This window comes from Octopus sinensis, linkage group LG18, assembly GCF_006345805.1.
Source record: "Octopus sinensis linkage group LG18, ASM634580v1, whole genome shotgun sequence".
Classification (NCBI taxonomy): domain Eukaryota; kingdom Metazoa; phylum Mollusca; class Cephalopoda; order Octopoda; family Octopodidae; genus Octopus; species Octopus sinensis.
The window spans coordinates 48,138,259-48,156,983 of record NC_043014.1 but is presented as its reverse complement, the minus strand read 5'-3'; the positions used below and the strand labels follow the sequence as shown (position 1 = coordinate 48,156,983).

Below are 18,725 nucleotides of genomic sequence, written 5' to 3'. Positions count from 1 at the left end.
AAGATGCCACGCAGTAGGACTGAACCTGGAACCATGTGGTTGGTTAGCAAGCTACTTACCACACAGCCACTCCTCATTTATCACAAATATAGTTATTGGTTTCTAATAAAATTCAACAACTGCGTTCAAGTTGCTTATCAAAAGCTCAGGAAGTGTGTATGTGTGTGTGCGCATGCACATATGTACGTCTGTGTGTGTGCACGTGCATGCGCATGTGTGTCCTTAACAAGAAGACTGACAGTGCTAACTTTGCTAAAGTTTCTGCCAGCTTGCTGCCTTGTTTTTTGCTATATTTCTGTCAACACATGTTGCCTTTGTTTCAATTAATTTTTAGAATAACGAAGTATTTAGTAAAATAACTTCCTCGTTATTAAGCTGGGGTTTGGAACAAATTCACATAAAATTTTGTTGGAAGATTATAATTCAAACTACTTAAAAACAGTAAGTTTATGTCATCAGTCCCGCATAGCCCCTGCCCATTCAAAGTACCTTGGATTCCAGAACATCCCGCTGTGCTTGAGGAGACCTATTGAGTCAAGTACATGAACATCGAAATAAATATCAATGGAAATAGTAGTTGTGATACCTGTGCCGGTGGCACATAAAAAGCACCATCCGAACGTGGCTGATGCCAGCGCCGCCTCGACTGGCTACTGTGCCGGTGGCACATAAAAAGCACCATCTGAACGTGACTGATGCCAGCGCAGCCTCGACTGGCTTCTGTGCTGGTGGCACATAAAAAGCACCATCCGAACGTGGCTGATGCATGCCCCGCCTTGACTGGCTTCCGTGCCAGTGGGACGTTAAAAGCACCAACCAATCGTGGCCGATGCCAGACTCACCTGGCACCTGTGCCGGTGGCACGTAAAAAGCACCCACTACACTCTCGGAGTGGTTGGTGTTAGGAAGGGCATCCAGCTGTAGAAACACTGCCAGATCAGACTGGAGCCTGGTGCGGCCCCTGGCTTCTCAGACCTCCGGTCGAACCGTCCAACCTGTGCTAGCGTGGAAAACGGACGTTAAACGATGATGATGAACCTGGAGTTGTATGAAAAGGGTTAAAATGTTTATCATAAACATGTTTGAGTGTTATGCTTTCAACATTCATGCACTTGGACGGATGTTGGAAGAACATTTCTCAGTCTGTTACATTCTGTTGGGCCAGCAGCACACTGTCTTTTGACTTCCTCTTATAACAGACTGTGGAGACATAATTAACACTAATAATGATTTAGTTACGTACAAAAATGTTCATTGTGTACAAATTATGTCTCAGCTGTTAAAAAGTAGGACACTGTATCCAGTTTTTTAACATGTAAACCTGAAAGTTGTAATATTGGCAAAGAACGCTATGGGTTTTTTAATTCTGTTTTAATGTTAGAGTTAGGAAGCTGAATGCTCATCAGTTAATAGATGTGACACTCTTTAAAGACTACATATCTCTTTGCTTTGGGTTAAATGTATTTCGTTTTTTTTATGTCTAGTTTAAATCACCCATATGTACTGTTCACACATGTGACCTATACACAAAAAAAATATTAAAATAGAATATTCTATAAAGTTCTCAGCTGGTAGCATTTTGTCCACAATCTGTTACTAGCTGACTAATATATTGTATTTTTTTAACTTTCTTGTATCTCAGTTACTTTGAATTATAAAGCTGATTTTGTAAGTTAGTATAAAATGTGTAGGGATTAATGGTTATATGCATACATTGGCCATTGTCCCGACTGGCCTCGTGCCGGTGGCACGTAAAAAGCACCATCCGTTCGTGGCCATTGCCAGCCTTGCCTGGCCCCCATGCTGGTGGCACGTAAAAAGCACCATCCGATCGTGGCCGTTTGCCAGCCTTGTCTGGCATGTAAAAAGCATCCACTACACTCATGGAGTGGTTGGCATTAGGAAGGGCATCCAGCTGTAGAAACATTGCCAGATCAGACTGGAGCCTGGTGCAGCCTACTGGCTTCCCAGACCCCAGTTGAACCATCCAACCCATGCTAGCATGGAAAGCGGATGCTAAATGATGATGATGATGATGATTTATACATTTGCACTCACACAGGATGAAAGGTAAAGCCAACCTTGGTGGAATTTGAACTCAGAATGAAAAGATAGGCAAAGTGCTAATCCACCTCTGAAAATAGTAATGTGACAGAAGCAAGTAAGGCTTAACAGTGAACTGTGACTTGATATACATTTTTCTCTGCCACCAAGATAAACAAAATGAAGTAACTACAACAGGGACTGAACTAATGTACTATTGTTATAATTTCATTTCTTACTTAAACACTACTCATCAAATTCATGTGAACTAGATTTGGTGATGTTCATGCTTATCAGAAGAGCATTATCAGAATTAAAGGAAGCCTTGAATTGAATCTAGGTCAAAGTTTCAGGATTGTAGTTTTGCTATATACATTCTAGAGTACTTATTGTATTTGTACAAGATCTACACACACACATACATGTATGTATTCTTATACACATATGCACAGATATTATAAGACTATTTTTTTTAGTCATTGCCTGGTGATCAGTATAAGCTTTAAGCTTATAAAAATACTATTATTATTTACAGAATTGTAAAACTCAACAGTGCTTAACAAAACCATTCACAATAAAATATATACATATATATATATATATATATATATATCCGCTTGGTCAAAGTCGACTCGGTTACTTGATGGATCAGTGTCCTCCAGTAGTCAGTTCTATCCTGGGCCGCTTGTCAAACCAGCGGGTTCTTGGTCGGCCTCTTCCTCTCTTGCCACTGACCATTCCAAGCATGATGTCCTTCTCCAGGGATTTTCTCCGCATAATATGACCAAAATATGCCAATCTATGCTTGGTGATCCTAGCTTCTAGCGACATTTTCATGATCTGCTTAAGAACTTCTCCATTGGTGAGCCTCACTGTCCATGGAATCCGTAAAAGTCTTCTCCAATACCAAAGTTCGAATGCATTAATTCTCTTCTGGTCAGCTTTCTTTAGTGTCCAGGTCTCGCATCCATATGTTGCTATTGGGAAGACAATTGCATTCACCAATCTGCATTTGGTAGCGAGTCTGATGTCTCTACTCTTCCAGACCCTGCTCATGCTGACCATTGCCTCTCTGCCTAGTACTATCCGCCATCTTATTTCTGGGGTGCAGTCACCATCTCGATTTATTTTGGAGCCAAGGAAGATGAAATCATCAACCACTTCGATCTCTTCATTATCGATCTTGATGCTGATGTTTGTTGTGGCTGCTGTTGACATGATCTTCGTTTTCTTAACATATATATATATGTATGTATGTGTCATAGTCCTCCAGGCAATAACAGAGGAATTCAAGACAGGATGCCCCTGGGAGCTCCTCTATGCTGATGACCTTACTCTAATTGCCGAGTAACTATCAGAACTAGAGGAGAAGTTTCAGGTGTGGAAACAAGGATTAGAATTGAAGGGCCTTAGAGTCAACCTAGCTAAAACCAAAGTCCTAATAAGTAGGAAGGCAGACAAACCACAAATCCCTTCAGGTAGACAGCCCTGCTCGATCTGTAGAAAAGGCGTAGGTAGAGACTTTATAAGATGTACCCAATGCAGAAATATCAAAGGAAGGCTAACTGGGAAGATAGTTTTTGTATGTGGCAGATGCTCAGGAGCAATAAACACTGAAAATGTTCTGAAAACAACTTCTGCCATTTTCCAGGGAGAAAAACTAGTAGTTGATAGCTTCCGTTGCCTAGGTGACCAAATCAGTAGCGGGGGAGGGTGCGCTAAAAGTGTAGCTGCTAGAATAAGAATAGCCTGGGCAAAGTTCAGAGAGCTCTTACCTCTGCTGGTGACAAAGGGCCTCTCGCTGAGAGTAAAAGGCAGATTGTATGACGCATGTGTATGAACAGCCATGCTACATGGCAGTGAAACATGGGCCGTGACTGCTGAGGATATGCGTAAGCTTGCAAGAAATGAAGCCAGTATGCTCCGATGGATGTGTAATGTCAGTGTGCATATTTGACAGAGTGTAAGGTACCTTGAGAGAAAAGTTGGACCTAGGAAGCATCAGATGTGGTGTGCAAGAGAGACAACTGCGCTGGTATGGGCATGTGGAGGGATTGGATGAGGATAGCTGTGTGAAAAAGTTCCACACCCTAGCGGTTGAGGGAACCTGTGGAAGAGGTAAACCCAGGAAGACTTGGGATGAGGTGGTGAATCATGACCTTCAAACATTAGGCCTCACCGAGGCAATGACTAGTGACCAAGACCTTTGGAAATATGCAGTGCATGAGAAGACCCGGCAAACCAAGTGAGACCATAACCTGTGGCCTATGTCAGGGGTGTAACCAGCCCACTTATGCATACCTTTCCTTCATTGGACACTAAACTCTGCTTGCAAATGCGAAGTCCATATTTTTCCGCATATTTAGAAAAAAAAATTTGACAAAGATTTTTGGAAATTTTTTTCAGAATCATAATCTTCGTATTTTTCCGCATATTTTGGGGAGGGGGAGAAAAAAAAATTATGAAAAAAAGTTTAAAATGAAGGAAATGGGGGTGGGGTGGTAATTTAGAAATGTCGACTTTTGCCAATATTTTTGCAGATTCATATTTCCCGTAGCCGAAAAGTGTCGAAAGAAAAAAAAATTTTTCAAGGGTGGTTGGGGGGGGGGGCAAGTCTTGCCTCGACCTCGGCGGAATTTGAACTCAGAACATAAAGACAGACGTCATCATATATATATATATATATATATATATATATATATATATGTCGGCACACACACGCACGGTCTACCAAGCAGTGGCATTTAACCTCTGATACACAGAACTTGGTAAATTAAAGGAAGTTACGTGAGCAAATTCGTAAGAGTGCAATTATGTCATCGTAGAAGACAGTTATCAAATCCTATATTATGTCGATGTTGAACACCAGCATCTTCATCCCTATTACTTTGGTAAAATTCTTTTATGTCAAGAATTATCAAAGCCAGCCAAAATAGATTCCATTCCCTCTCTTATTTACAACTTCTCTTTCACTTACTTAAAGTACATCTGTTTTCAGTCATGTGCTCAGTATTGACCAATGGAAAAGGTCTACGTTGCTGAAGCTACAAGTTGGAGTGTAGTTTATCCCACAACATCCTCCTTCATTGTCCCCCTCTCTCTTTATCTATCTATCTATCTATTTATTTATAAACACACATATGTACCACTCTTCCTTCTTCTCCACATCACTCAATGTGTTTCACTCACGCTGTCACCCTCTCGCGCTGATACTTACCTCACTCATTCTGCTACTCTCTCTATCTCTCTCACTACCTCTTTCTCTCCCCACACATACACATACGAACCACTCTTCCTTCTTCTCCACATCACTCAATGTGTTCACTCACGCTGTCACTCTCTCACACTGTTATTTACCTCACTCATTCTGCTCCCCTCTCTCTCACTCTACCACTTTCTCTCTCTCTCCCCCCCTCTCTTTCTCTCACTCATTCATTCACCACTCCCCTTCTAACTTTGTCTTCATAATTTATTAGTCACGGTTTCATTTCTTCGCTGTTACACCTTTAATCTCTCCGCTCCGAAATTGTCAACTCAGGTAAGAAACGACACGATCATGTATAGCCGTCATTTTATCCACGTCACTGTATTTCCCACAGATTCTCCATCGCATATCAAAAACCTTTCTCATTTCTTTGTGCTATCATTTCATTTTTTTTCTTCTTTACTCCCCGTTGAATTATTTTCCTGATTTGTTTATAATTTCGTTTTGGTTCACCCTTATCTTCATCGTCATCCCTTGTTGATCCACAACATATATACATACATCAAATATAGACACACACACACAGACATATGTGTGTGTATATAAATGCATGTCTATATACATGTAAGTGTATATATGTATGTGTATGCGGAAACTAAACCTTCCTCCGATCAACAAATAAAACATCAATGGACAAGGAACCTATTAATATATATTCTGTGGCTGATTAACACTACACACACACATACATACACATATATACAGACATACACACACACATACACATATATACAGACATACACACACACATACATACACACATCAAATACAGACATACACACACACATACATACATACACATATATACAGACATACACACACACATACATATGTGTGTGATTTTGTTTTTGTGTGTATATAAATGCATGTCTGTATATATGTAAGTGTATATATGTATATATATGCGGAAACTAAACCTTTCTCCGGTCAACCTCACTCATCAATGGACAAACATCAATGGACAAGGAACCTATAAATATATATTCTGTGGCTGATTAACACTATACACACACACACACACACACACACACACACATTCATGTATATGGGTGTATGTTTACGTGTATATATGAATGTATTGAGGCATAGCTTACAAGATTACCACTGAATGGCAGAATCAGGGGCACAAAGAACTGTCATTGATCAACGTGTGTGAGTATGTATACACACATACGTCAATACATTTATATACGAGCTCTGATGCCGATTCATATCTAATACCAAGTTTCTTTTTTTATTACATCATTATTTTACATTCGACATCTTGATGGATACATCGGAGATATTTCGATCAAACAGATTCAATTTTAGTTTAAGTTTCCGTGTGGTTATTAAACATTTATTAATCTTCCATTGTCCATGTAGATATGACACTTTATCAGTTATAGTCTATCATACTCTACACACACACATATACACATTTTAGCGTGTATAATATACTACGGAACTACTTGAAAAATATAACGGTATATTTATAATATATATATGGTGTATATGTATGTATAATATGTGTGTATTTAAAATGTCTATAACGACTTTTCTGTAATGCAATAGATTTGTATGCAGTTCTCCAACGAAGTACAAGTCAGAAATATAATTATTTTCGATTTTATTGGTTATGGAGAGCAAATGATTAAGAGTCCTGAATTCTGAAAATAAACAAAGATCGGTAAAATTACAGATTAAACCCAAAGATCTGTGTAATCATCCATCGTTGGAGATTTCAACGCTGCCAAACAAGGAACAAGTATGTCCAAGGAATCACATTAGAATTAATAGAATCACTTTAAAAATGGAAGGATGTGAAATCAATCGCATGAAAACACGATATACATACATCATACACACTTACAGATTTCACACACACAGAGGCAAGAGCTTCTTTATCAAAGAAGACAACTGTTTCCATTAAATCTTTTCTATAGACGATTTTTTTTTCTCCATTTCCTCCTTTTAATCGTTTAATTATTTACAATTTTTCATCTCATAGTCACTGCGTCAATGATGTAACAGAGGAGGGTGTCTCTTAGCAGCCGGCATCAAACATGCTTCTCCTCTTCAAACAGACACCGATGAGACGGAGAGGGAGTTCTGTGTCCCCTCAAATCCGCACCCAGTTGTGGGTATCACTGCTCCTCTCGATCCATCTCTTCCATATGTGTGTGTGTAAACATGTCTGGTCAGACATCATAGCTATAACTCTCCACTCTTTGTCAATTTTGACAGTTTTATTATCCTAGACTATACATCACAATATGTCGAGTGCTGCGGGATGTCTTTTGAAGGAGATTTAGTGGTTGTTTCTACTATTTTGAATTATCATGTTGATGTTCCATAATTGATCTGAGTCTACGTTCTCTAACACATGCAGGTATTCCGGCCCTTAGCTCCTTACATTCTGGTGGTGTTGGTGGTGGGAGCGGATTGCATCCAGGTCATGGACTCCTGGATACTCCTCCCTGCCATAGCCTGTACAGTTGTCTGGATTGCAACTCTCCTGGATGGTTAAGGTGCCCCTCGTCCAAGGTGTCTTTAGTGTCGTAAACTGTTCAGTCGAAGACGCTTGTTGACTAGGCTAAATTATTTCTAAATTCACTTCCATTCCTCCTCTACCATATCCAGATGGAACTCTGGCCTAGTGTTGTCATATAGACGTTCCTTAATCGACCCAAGCGTACCAGCTCAAAGTTGACTCGCATTCAACTCCTGCAGGAATAATACCTATTTCTTTACTACCCACAAGGGGCTAAACACAGAGGGGATAAACAAGGACAAACAAAGTGATTAAGTCGATTACGTCGATCTCAGTGCGTAACTGGTACTTATTTAATCGACCCCGAAAGGATGTAAGGCAAAGTCGACCTTGGCAGAATTTGAACGCAGAACGTATCGGCAGACGAAATACCGAAAAGAAAGACATGCTGATGCATTGCTCTAAGTGAGATTCGAACCCACGACCCCTGGTTCACGAGACCAGTGCTCTAAACCGTTGAGCTATTGGGACTCTCACTACAGGAATGATACCAAAATGAATGAAGCTACAGATGATGATCACTGTTGAAATGTTATTGGTCAAACAGTCTACTGATTCAGAATAATATAATAATAATAATAATAATTGTGTACAGTGCTCAGGTGCACTACAACTCATCTAAAGTGTATATATAATCAGGTGTAGTTTTGGCGGATTTCGGAAAGCATGAGGGCCTTGAGACTAACCATCAAGTTGGAGCACTCGTCGTTGTGTACCCTGAATATCTGGCTAAATTTTATTGTGACATCCATGCCAATTGTTGTTGAAGCTGAGGTCAGCCCTGACCGAGCAGAACTTATGATCAAATCTATTCCAACTGTGATCGTAGTAAAGGTATCAAGAGTATTCTATGGCTGAAGGGAAAGTACCCTAAGATATCATTCTGCAATACTAAATATACGTTAAAGTATCACATAATATAGATAGTTGGGGGAAACAAAACTTCAGTAAACTGACATTATCTATGTAGTTTATTGACAAAGATTCCCTTGGGAGATGTTTGAAAATCTGAAGTCAATAAGGAAGATGGATAACTCCAAAATAGTGGTGAGGCAGGTGAATTTGGTTTTTGAATTTATTTCAAAGGAGCTCAAACAATTCTTTCTACTATATATAGGCACAAAGTCTGAAATTTTGGATGAAAGGGTGACAGGCAAAGTTAACCTCGGCGGTATTTGAACTCGGAACGTAAAACTGGAAGAAAAACTGCTAAACCTTTTGTCCGATTCTGCCATCACATCGCTTTTCTGATAATAACCGAAACGTGTCCATAGTGTTCACCAATTGTTTTTAAACACTGAACATCTCTTTACTCTTTTACTTGTTTCAGTCATTTGACTGCGGCCATGCTGGAGCACCGCCTTTAGTCGATCAAATCGACCCCTGGACTTATTTTTTTGTAAGCCCAGTACTTATTCTATCGGTCTTTTTTGCCGAACACACCAGCATCGGTTGTCAAGCGATGCTAGAGGGACAAACACAGACACACAAACATACACATACACACACACGCATATATATATATATATATACGACAGGCTTCTTTCAGTTTCCGTCTACCAAATCCACTCACAAGGCTTTGGTCGGCCTGAGGCTAGAGTAGAAGACACTTGCCCAAGGTGCCACGCAGTGGGACTGAACCCGGAACCATGTGGTTGCTAAACAAGCTACTTACCACACAGCCACTCCTGCGCCTATCTGCATCAATTTTATATTACAAAAAGTCTAGCTGATATCAACAGGTTTATTTCCCTTCTTTCTAAGATTTCAATACCTCTGAGAGAGTTTTTATCTACTAAGCGCGTGGATAATTTCCGTTAATCGAATGTTTTCTCTAATTTAAAGGAGACTTGACTGCTACTTCCAGCAAGGAGGAGAGGCAGCAGAAAGGTTTCCCCTTTGGATCGTCCCTTCTCAAAGTGTTTGTGTTTTTTGTCAGTAAATTGTTTTGTTTTCATGCGATCACTGACAACTGACGAGGTGGACAGCGTGTCACCTCCTTCGATGTCATCTGTCACTCTTATGTCAGAAAAAAACTTCAGTTATGTCACCACATTTCTCAAGTACAATTCACTTTCTGATATCATTAAAGTTTCTTTGTACTTTTTTTTTTTTCGCTTTTTTCCGCCCCTAAAGATCACAAAGTTTTATTAGACCTTTCGGCGAGTTTTCGCATTATGTACATATAATGGTGGGTAGCAAATTATTTGACAAAGCGCTATATTATAAACCAGTCTTCGTTATGTAAATCCCAACGATGCAATTACGGTTATACAGTGACATACAAAAAGAAAAATAATAATAAAGCACCAAGTTTCATGGAAAGTAAACATTGCGCCTTACATGCAACTTCTCACAATCTCTTCTCTACTTCCCCATCGGGATCTTTTTGGTTTGAACGACAGTTTTTTCTACCGGTGTCAGATGAAATTGTTACCCATAATTATGACCCTAGAATCGATCTATTGCATTTCAATCTGTTTTAGGGTTAGGGTTAAGGTTAGTGGTGGGGGAAGGGTATCTTTTTTCTTCACAAATGTAAATAAACCCAATCTGTTTCTTAAACGAGGGACATATTCATACGACACAGAATGGTTTTTTTTTACCTCAATGGACGTCAGTGATTGGTTGAAATTGCAGAAATTGAAGAAAAAACAAGAAGAAATAGCCTACAAACTATAGAATTTTCTTAATAAAGCCAAGAGAAAAAGATGTTCTATAAACACATTCTACCAGTATACGAAGTTAAAAATTTTTTAGTTACCTAGAAATTATGTTAAAAACTGCCGTCCACAATATAAGCCATGGGTGATCTTTATGTTAAATGAAATTATAGTTTACCAGTTTCTATGGTGCAGTACCTGTCTTCCTTTCAATCTGCTTCTGTGTCCATTATATATATATAACGAAAGACTGCCTACCTTTTATTAACCTCCTAAGGCGATCTTTCGTCTCTAGTAGACCTTTCCGTCGATTTCCGTAAAAAAAAAATTTTTTTTTTACATATGGGCTTGCGGGAACTTTTGAAGTAATATACATACATATACACATACACCGAGTCTCTTCACACACACTAACAGAAGCACTTCACTTACACAACATACTTTCTGTCTCCCACACCCCATCAAACACACACACATGTACATCAATGCTTTCCATGCACGGTAACTTCAAAAGAACTTCCCTCGTCATACAATCGCTTTCTCTTAGTCTCTTTCGCTCTCATTACTTCAAAAGTTCCCGCAAGCCCATATGTAAAAAAAAAAAAAATTTTTTACGGAAATCGACGGAAAGATCTACTAGAGACGAAAGATCGCCAATTATTTTTTTGTTCTTGTCACTGAGATATTCCGCTGTTTATCGTAATTGTTTTAATCTATCAGTCTAAATTACAAGTTTATGTCCCAGATATTACGTCACCGCCAGAAGACGAAGCACAATATGGTACAGACTATATCGCTATCTAGTTTTGTTCGATCCCAAGTTGGTCCCACTAGGATATAAAAAAAACCCATTCCATCCATGACCAACCATCCAATTTTCATAAAAACTTTTTTACGAATTTCTCTCAGACTACATTATTCAATAGGCATTGTATTTTTTTTTAAACTCGTAAAGTACAACACTGTGTGATTTGGTTGCTATTTCTAGCAGATTTGACCACATAGAGACCTACATGTTAGTTTGCTGTAAATATTAGCAACATCCTGTCTGTGATCACCTAGTCATATGTCAAGAGCATAATATTACGCAGATTACACTATCCAATTTATAATTTTTTTTAGACAGTCGTGGGTGATATGAAATTTGACCTGTAGGTCAAGTGCCTATATTGAGTCACTGTGATTTGTGTTAGTATAACTAGTACTATGGTTATTCTTGCTTATCCTGAATCCATGACAATCTTCACTTTATTTCTGACAGTATATCGAGGATTAGAGTGTCCTTCCTTCTTATATGAATAAGGTGAGATTGACAGAAACTTTGGCTGCTATTTTTAGCAGGCTGGTTGACTATTTAGAAGCTTCCTTGACTTTTAACAGAGACTGAAGACAATAGTTAATAAGGTTGGCAGAATCGTTACAGTGTTAGACAAAATGTCTTGTGGGTTTTATCCAATTTCATAGATTTTGAGTTCAAATCCTGTCAGAGTCAATTTTGCCTTTTGTACCTTCTGAGTCAATGAGAATAAAGTACCAGTCATGTACTGAGGTTGATGTCAATTAACTCTCTCCTTCACAACTTTTCCTTGTGCCTCCATTAGAAAGACTTGTATTAGTGGTATTTATTTTGTCAATCCTGGTGGCACCAAAATTATGCTGTTTCATTTAGGACTCACCTGTCTTTGAAAGATTCAGGAAAGTTTTATCTTTTTCTTGTTTCAATTACTGGACTGCGTCCATGCTAGAGCATTGCCTTGAAGGATTTTACTTGAACAAATCAACCTCGGTATTTATTCTTTGAAGTCTGGTACTTATGCTTTAGGTCTCTTTTGCCGAACCACCAAGTTACAGGGACATAAACAAACCAACAATGTTGTCAAGCACTTGTGGGGAGGTTAGGGCTACGTGGGTTGTTTCACTTTCCTGGAGGCCTTCTGACAAATTCTCGCTTATTAGAAAGCGAAACGACCCACATTACATGACGAAAACAGTGAAGTTTAGGGGTAAGAGTCTGATGCTTTGGGAATACATAAAAAGCAATGGTTCAAGAAAGTTGGTTAAAATTAACGGTAGCTTGAACAGTGCCAAATACATCCAATTGCTGAAGGACAGTTTGATACCAGACGTGGATGAAGGGGAGATTTTTCAGCATGATGGAGTTCCATGCTACAGATCACGTGCAACACAACAGAGTGTGGCTGATGAAGGTGTTACCATATTGAAAGACTGGCCAGCTCAGAGCCCTGACTTAGATATCATCTAGCAAATGTGGACAGAATGAAAGAGAAGAGTTCATCAGAAGAATTCATGCAATCTTGAAGAGTCGTGGGAGCTCAGCCACACATACTTGTGAAGATGGTGAAGGATTTGTATGCATCTCTTCCCAGGCCCATTTAAGCAATTTTTCAAGCTAAGGGAAGCCACACGAAACATTAACAATGTACAGTAACTTCTTAAAATGAACATTATGTAATAAATTTTCATTATAGACATTTTTCTCTTTTTAAAACACTTTATCTTGATTGGTTTATGTGAGGTGGTGAAAAACGTTTGCGCGGCCATTTTTGGTGGTCGTCTCACATCTTCCCCCCTCATTCAGAACCCTTACTACAAAATACAACGATTAGGTATGGAAATAACTCCAACAGGACCAGTGTTTCATGTGTAAGAAACGCAATGCAAAACATCCATTTATAAGTTTGTAATTAGTAAAATTTACAATAGTTTAAAGTGGCTGAAGACTTTTGCATAGTACTGTATGTGATCATTGTCAGCGTCGCCTCACTGGCACTTGTGCCTGTGACATGTGAACAAAATGTTCAAGCGAGGTCGTTGCCAGTGCTGCTGGACTGACTCCTGTGCAGGTGGCATGTAGAAAACACAATTTTCGAACATGGCCATTGCCAGTACCACCAGACTGGCCCTCGTGCCGGTGGCACTTTAAAAGCACCCACTACACTCTCAGAGTGGTTGGCGTTAGGAAGGGCATCCAGCTGTAGAAACTCTGCCAGATCAGACTGGAGCCTGGCGCAGCCATCTGGTTTGCCAGTCCTCAGTCAAATCGTCCAACCCATGCTAGCATGGAAAGCGGACGTTAAATGATGATGATGATATATATGTATATGTATATATACAACAGGTTTCTACAATTTTCATCTACCAAATCCACCCAATGCATTAACCGACCTAGGATTATAGAAAACAACACTTGCCCAAGATACTGCACTGTGGGACTGAACCCCAAAACATGTGGTTCCAGAGCAAAGTTTTTAACCACACAGCCATGCCTGCACCTGTTTCACTTTTTTAAAAGTTATTTTTCTGTTTTTCTATTTTTTTTGTCTCTCAATATATTTCTAATTTACTTCTGTGTACTGTTTAAGGAAGAATCATTAAAATCTGATTTAGCTTTTAATAACTGTTCCTTTTGTTTCTTTTTGATTTTTCTTTTCAGATCAAAGTGTAAAAATGTATTTCAACAAAATGCTGCTCTTCACTGCTCTGTCAAGCGTTCTTGTACAGGAGGTCATATCATTTGAGGCAAACAAAGACCTGTATGAAATACTTGGCATAAAACGAGGATCTTCTCAAAAGACAATTAGGAGTGCCTTTAGAAAATTAGCCCTAAAATATCACCCAGATAAAAATAAAGATAACCCAGAGGCTGAAAAAAAATTTGTAGAAATTAGTAAAGGTAAGAATTATTTAATTAAAAAAAATTTTTTTTTTTGTTTTTTTTTACCACAACCTTCTTGCATTCAGATTACTCTGTCATGTTTATCATCATCATCATCATCATTTAACGTCTGCTTTCCATGCCAGCATGGGTTGGACACTTCGACCAGGGTCTGGGAAGCCAGGAGGCTGCACCAGGCTCCAGTCTGATCTGGCAGTGTTTCTACAGTTGGATGCCCTTCCTAACGCCAACCACTCCGTGAGTGTAGTGGGTGCTTTTTATGTGCCAGGCGAGGCTGGTAACGGCCACGATCGGTTGGTGCTTTTTACATGCCACCGGCATGGGGGCCAGTTGGGGTGGCGCTGGCAACAGCCACGTTCGGACGATTCTTTTACGTGCCACCGGCACTGATATCACAACTACAATTTCCATTGATTCTGATCGATTTCGATTTCAATCTCATTGTTTCGGATTAATCATGCATTATCTCACAGCTTTGAGGTGTGAACAATATGATTGTGTGTTTTTAGAATGACAGTGTGAGGTAGGTGTAAGAGGTTGGATCTGGCCAGCTTGAACATAAAACAGAATATTTTGGGCTGGACATAGCTGGTTTAAATGTTAAGGAGTTAAATTAATCCTAATAACTCTAAGTAATCTCTCTATCTCTTTCCTCCTCACCCACTCTCTCTCCTTTCCGCTTTTATACATATTGGATTGTAGGGGCCTTGTTGAAAGAAGTCATTATGGAACGTATCCAAAACAGATTAATCTAATGGGAATTTTTTTTAAATGGTTCTTGATAGGTAGAAAGACAGAGTCCAAGTGTTATGTTGGTGAATGAGACTTGACCAATTGGTCAGATGGCTTTTTTCTGGTGGTGGTCAAGCTTTGTCCATGAAAGAAATTAAACTCAGCTCATGATAATATCATACAGTCAGATTTATTGTGCTGAGTTGCTGCTCCCTTGTGGTGTCTGTTTACAGCTAAATAGACCTTCTTGGTGGGATGAGGGTTAGCAACAGTAAGGGCATCCAGCCATAGAAAATCTGGATCATCAAATTCTATCTAACCCATGTCAGCATAGAAAAATGGCATTAAAATGATGACAACAATGAATGACATTATATAGTGATGTGGAAGAAGACAACATTAACTTCAGTACAAATCAATTAAAAATTGTTGTTTAAAGAAATCATCATCATCATCATCGTTTAATGTCCGCTTTCCATGCTAGCATGGGTTGAACAGTTCGACCAGGGTCTGGGAAGCCAGGAGGCTGCACCAGGCCCAGTCTGATCTGGCAGTGTTTCTACAGCTGGATGCCCTTCCTAACGCCAACCACTCCATGAGTGTAGTGGGTGCTTTTTATGTGCCAGGCAAGGCTGGCAATGGCCATGATCGGTTGGTGCTTTCTATGTGCACCAGCACGGAGGCCAGTCGAGGCGACACTGGCAACGGCCACGTTCGGATGGTTCTTTTACATGCCACCAACACTGGTATCAAAACTACAATTTCCATTGATTTTTGATCGATTTCGATTTTTACTGTTTCGATATATACAGTTTGTTTTTTTTTTCAATTTGAAAATGTTTTTTTTAATTATTTCTCCCAATTTTTCTTTTAAAGCTTATGAAATCTTGTCAAACCCTGAGAAGAAGGAACGTTACGACAAATTTGGCGACACTGGCGATAGTCAGGATGACTTCTCTCAAGGAACACATTCTTTTAATTTTGAAGATTTGTTTGGCTCCAGCTTTGATAATTTCTTCTCATCCAGTCATCGCAGTAGTCAGAATTCCCAGGGAAGAGGTGGAGGGGGACAGTACATAAAGATCAACGACGATGATTCTTTCTTCCGATTTGATGATTTCTTTGGTGATAGTGATGACAACGAGGATTTTTTCAGTTTTGATAATTTTGAAGATTTTTTTGAACAACCTCATGCTAAATATAGTGGACATATGAACAGCTTTTTTAGTTCATCGCATTCATCAGGTGAGTAAAAAAATTTTCTTGTAAATAGCAAATAATTTTTAGAAAACGTTTTGATTTAGCAGACCTGAATAGGCGTAGGAGTGGCTGTGTGGTAAGTAGCTTGTTTACCAACCACATGGTTCTGGGTTCAGTCCCACTGCGTGGCACCTTGGGCAAGTGTCTTCTACTATGGCCTCGGGCCGACCAAAGCCCTGTGAGTGGATTTGGTAGACGGAAACTGAAAGAAGCCCATCGTATATATGTATATATATATATATATATATATATATATAATATATATATATATAGGCGCAGGAGTGGCTGTGTGGTAAGTAGCTTCTTTACCAACCACATGGTTCTGGGTTCAGTCCCACTGCGTGGCACCTTGGGCAAGTGTCTTCTACTATGGCCTCGGGCCGACCAAAGCCCTGTGAGTGGATTTGATAGATGGAAACTGAAAGAAGCCCATCGTATATATCGTGGCCGTTGCCAGCCTCCCCTGGCACTTGTGCCAGCGTCACGTAAAAAGCACCCACTACACTCACGGAGTGGTTGGCATTAGGAAGGGCATCCAGCTGTAGAAACACTGCCAGATCAGACTGGAGCCTGGTGCAGCCTCCTGGCTTCCCAGATACCGGTCAAACTGTCTAACCCATGCTAGCATGGAAAACGGACGTTAAACGATGATGATGTGTGTGTATAAGTTTGTGTGTCTGTGTTTGTACCCCTAACATCGCTTGACAACAGATGTTGGTGTGTTTACATCCCCGTCACTTAGCGGCTCAGCAAAAGAGACTGATAGAATAAGTACTAGGGGCTTACAAAGAATAAATCTTGGGGTCGATTTGCTCGACTAAAGGCGGTGCTCCAGCATGGCCACAGTCAAATGACTGAAACAAGAGTAAAGGGTAAATATAGTACAAAAACAAAGCTATAGATAAAATTATTGGTTTAGGAGTTCGGTTGTTACATATATGGTGGAAAGGGGAAGAGTAAACTGTACAAATATAATAGTAATAGATTAATCATTGTTGTTTTAACGTCCATCTTTCCATGTTTGCATGGGTCAGATGAAGTTTATTGAGACAGATTTTCTATGACTGGATGCCCTTCTTGTCACCAGCCCTCACTTGTTATCAAATAAGGTAATCTTTCTCGTGGCCAGATATGCTTTTGATGGAAGATTGATATGAATGACAGTGATGCACATTTGTGACTTTCACACAATGTCAAGACGAGGAAACAAACGTTCAGACACTCATAGATAAGTACATGCACACACACAGACAGGTTTCTCTCGGTTTCTGTCTACGAAATCCATTTAAAATGCTTTGGTTGATCCAGAATTGTAATAAAAAACATTTGGTCAGCGTATCACATGGTGAGATTGAATCTAAAAATAAAAATGGAAATAGAAAGACAGGTGGGTCATGGCTGGAATACAAATGGCCATAGGCCTGTAAAATCAAGATCTGGTACTAATCAACCCTGTTTGGCCTCATTTACAGTCTATGTATACCAAACTATTTTTCTGTTGTTAAAAATGTATGATATGTCAATTCTACTGCAGGTGTTGTCTCATAAATGCATTAAAACATAGGCGCAGGAGTGGCTGTGTGGTAAGTAGCTTGCTAACCAACCGCATGATTCCGGGTTCAGTCCCACTGCGTGGCATCTTGGGCAAGTGTCTTCTGCTATAGCCCCGGGCCGACCAATGCCTTGTGAGTGGATTTGGTAGACGGAAACTGAAAGAAGCCCTTCGTATGTGTATGTTTGTGTGTCTGTGTTTGTCCCCCTAGCATTGCTTGACAACCGATGCTGGTGTGTTTACGTTCCCGTCACTTAGCGGTTCGGCAAAAAGTGACCGATAGAATAAGTACTGGGCTTACAAAGAATAAGTCCCGGGGTCGATTTGCTCGACTAAAGGCGGTGCTCCAGCATGGCCGCAGTCAAATGACTGAAACAAGTAAAAGAGTAAAGAGTAAAACATCCAGTGAAATTATTGGAATTAGTTCATGCCATGTTTGCTAATTATTCAATATCTTAATCCATGTAATTTCGTATTGAATTCGTTTCAGGTGGTCAGAAATGTCGGACAGTAACCCAGAGAATCGGAAATATGATGACAACTCGGACAGAATGTTCATAACTATAAAACAGTTTTTCTATTTGGGATGAAGTATACTTTTAAATTTATTGACATTTGATATATATATATATATATGTATATATATGTATATATATATATATAACGATTTTATATATATAAACAAACATACATACATTCATCTGAATATTTTATATATGTGTACATGTGTGTATTTGTACTTTATATATATATGGCATAAATATGAATGATATGATTTATATCATATACATATGATATATATCATATGTATATATATGATATATATATATATATATGAATGACATATATCATGTATATATATGATATATATGAATGATATTTATGATATATATCATATATATATATATATATATGATATATATATATGAATGATATTTATGATATATATCATATATATATATGATATATAATATGAATGA

At 39.1% G+C, this 18,725-nt stretch overlaps 1 protein-coding gene and 1 non-coding gene across 3 annotated transcripts; one reads left to right on the top strand and one right to left on the bottom strand.

The window, feature by feature from the left end:
* The first annotated feature begins 5,387 nt into the window (after positions 1-5,387).
* On the top strand, positions 5,388-18,457 carry LOC115221689 (dnaJ homolog subfamily B member 9). 2 transcript variants are annotated; one of them, XR_005002942.1, is made up of 5 exons: positions 5,388-5,581; positions 13,959-14,198; positions 15,810-16,178; positions 18,236-18,367; positions 18,398-18,457. XR_005002942.1 is itself a non-coding variant. In XM_029791894.2 (4 exons), exons 2-4 carry the CDS (start codon positions 13,973-13,975, stop codon positions 18,304-18,306), a joined length of 666 nt encoding a protein of 221 aa, XP_029647754.1. In that variant the 5' UTR covers positions 5,389-5,581; positions 13,959-13,972; the 3' UTR covers positions 18,307-18,433. The 2 variants fall into 2 exon arrangements, 1 of the variants encoding a protein (XP_029647754.1); XM_029791894.2 differs by having other exon boundaries at positions 5,389-5,581; positions 18,236-18,433.
* Trnat-cgu lies at positions 8,239-8,312 on the bottom strand. Its single transcript has one exon. It is a non-coding gene; the product is annotated as a tRNA-Thr (tRNA).
* Positions 18,458-18,725: the final 268 nt, after the last annotated feature.

Excerpts from the sequence above, each read along its gene's own strand:
- LOC115221689 (XM_029791894.2), top strand. The coding sequence starts at position 13,973 with ATGTATTTCAACAAAATGCTGCTCTTCACTGCTCTGTCAAGCGTTCTT. Across the intron at positions 14,199-15,809 it reads ATTTGTAGAAATTAGTAAAG|CTTATGAAATCTTGTCAAAC; the intron begins GTAAGAATTATT and ends TTTCTTTTAAAG. Across the intron at positions 16,179-18,235 it reads TAGTTCATCGCATTCATCAG|GTGGTCAGAAATGTCGGACA; the intron begins GTGAGTAAAAAA and ends AATTCGTTTCAG.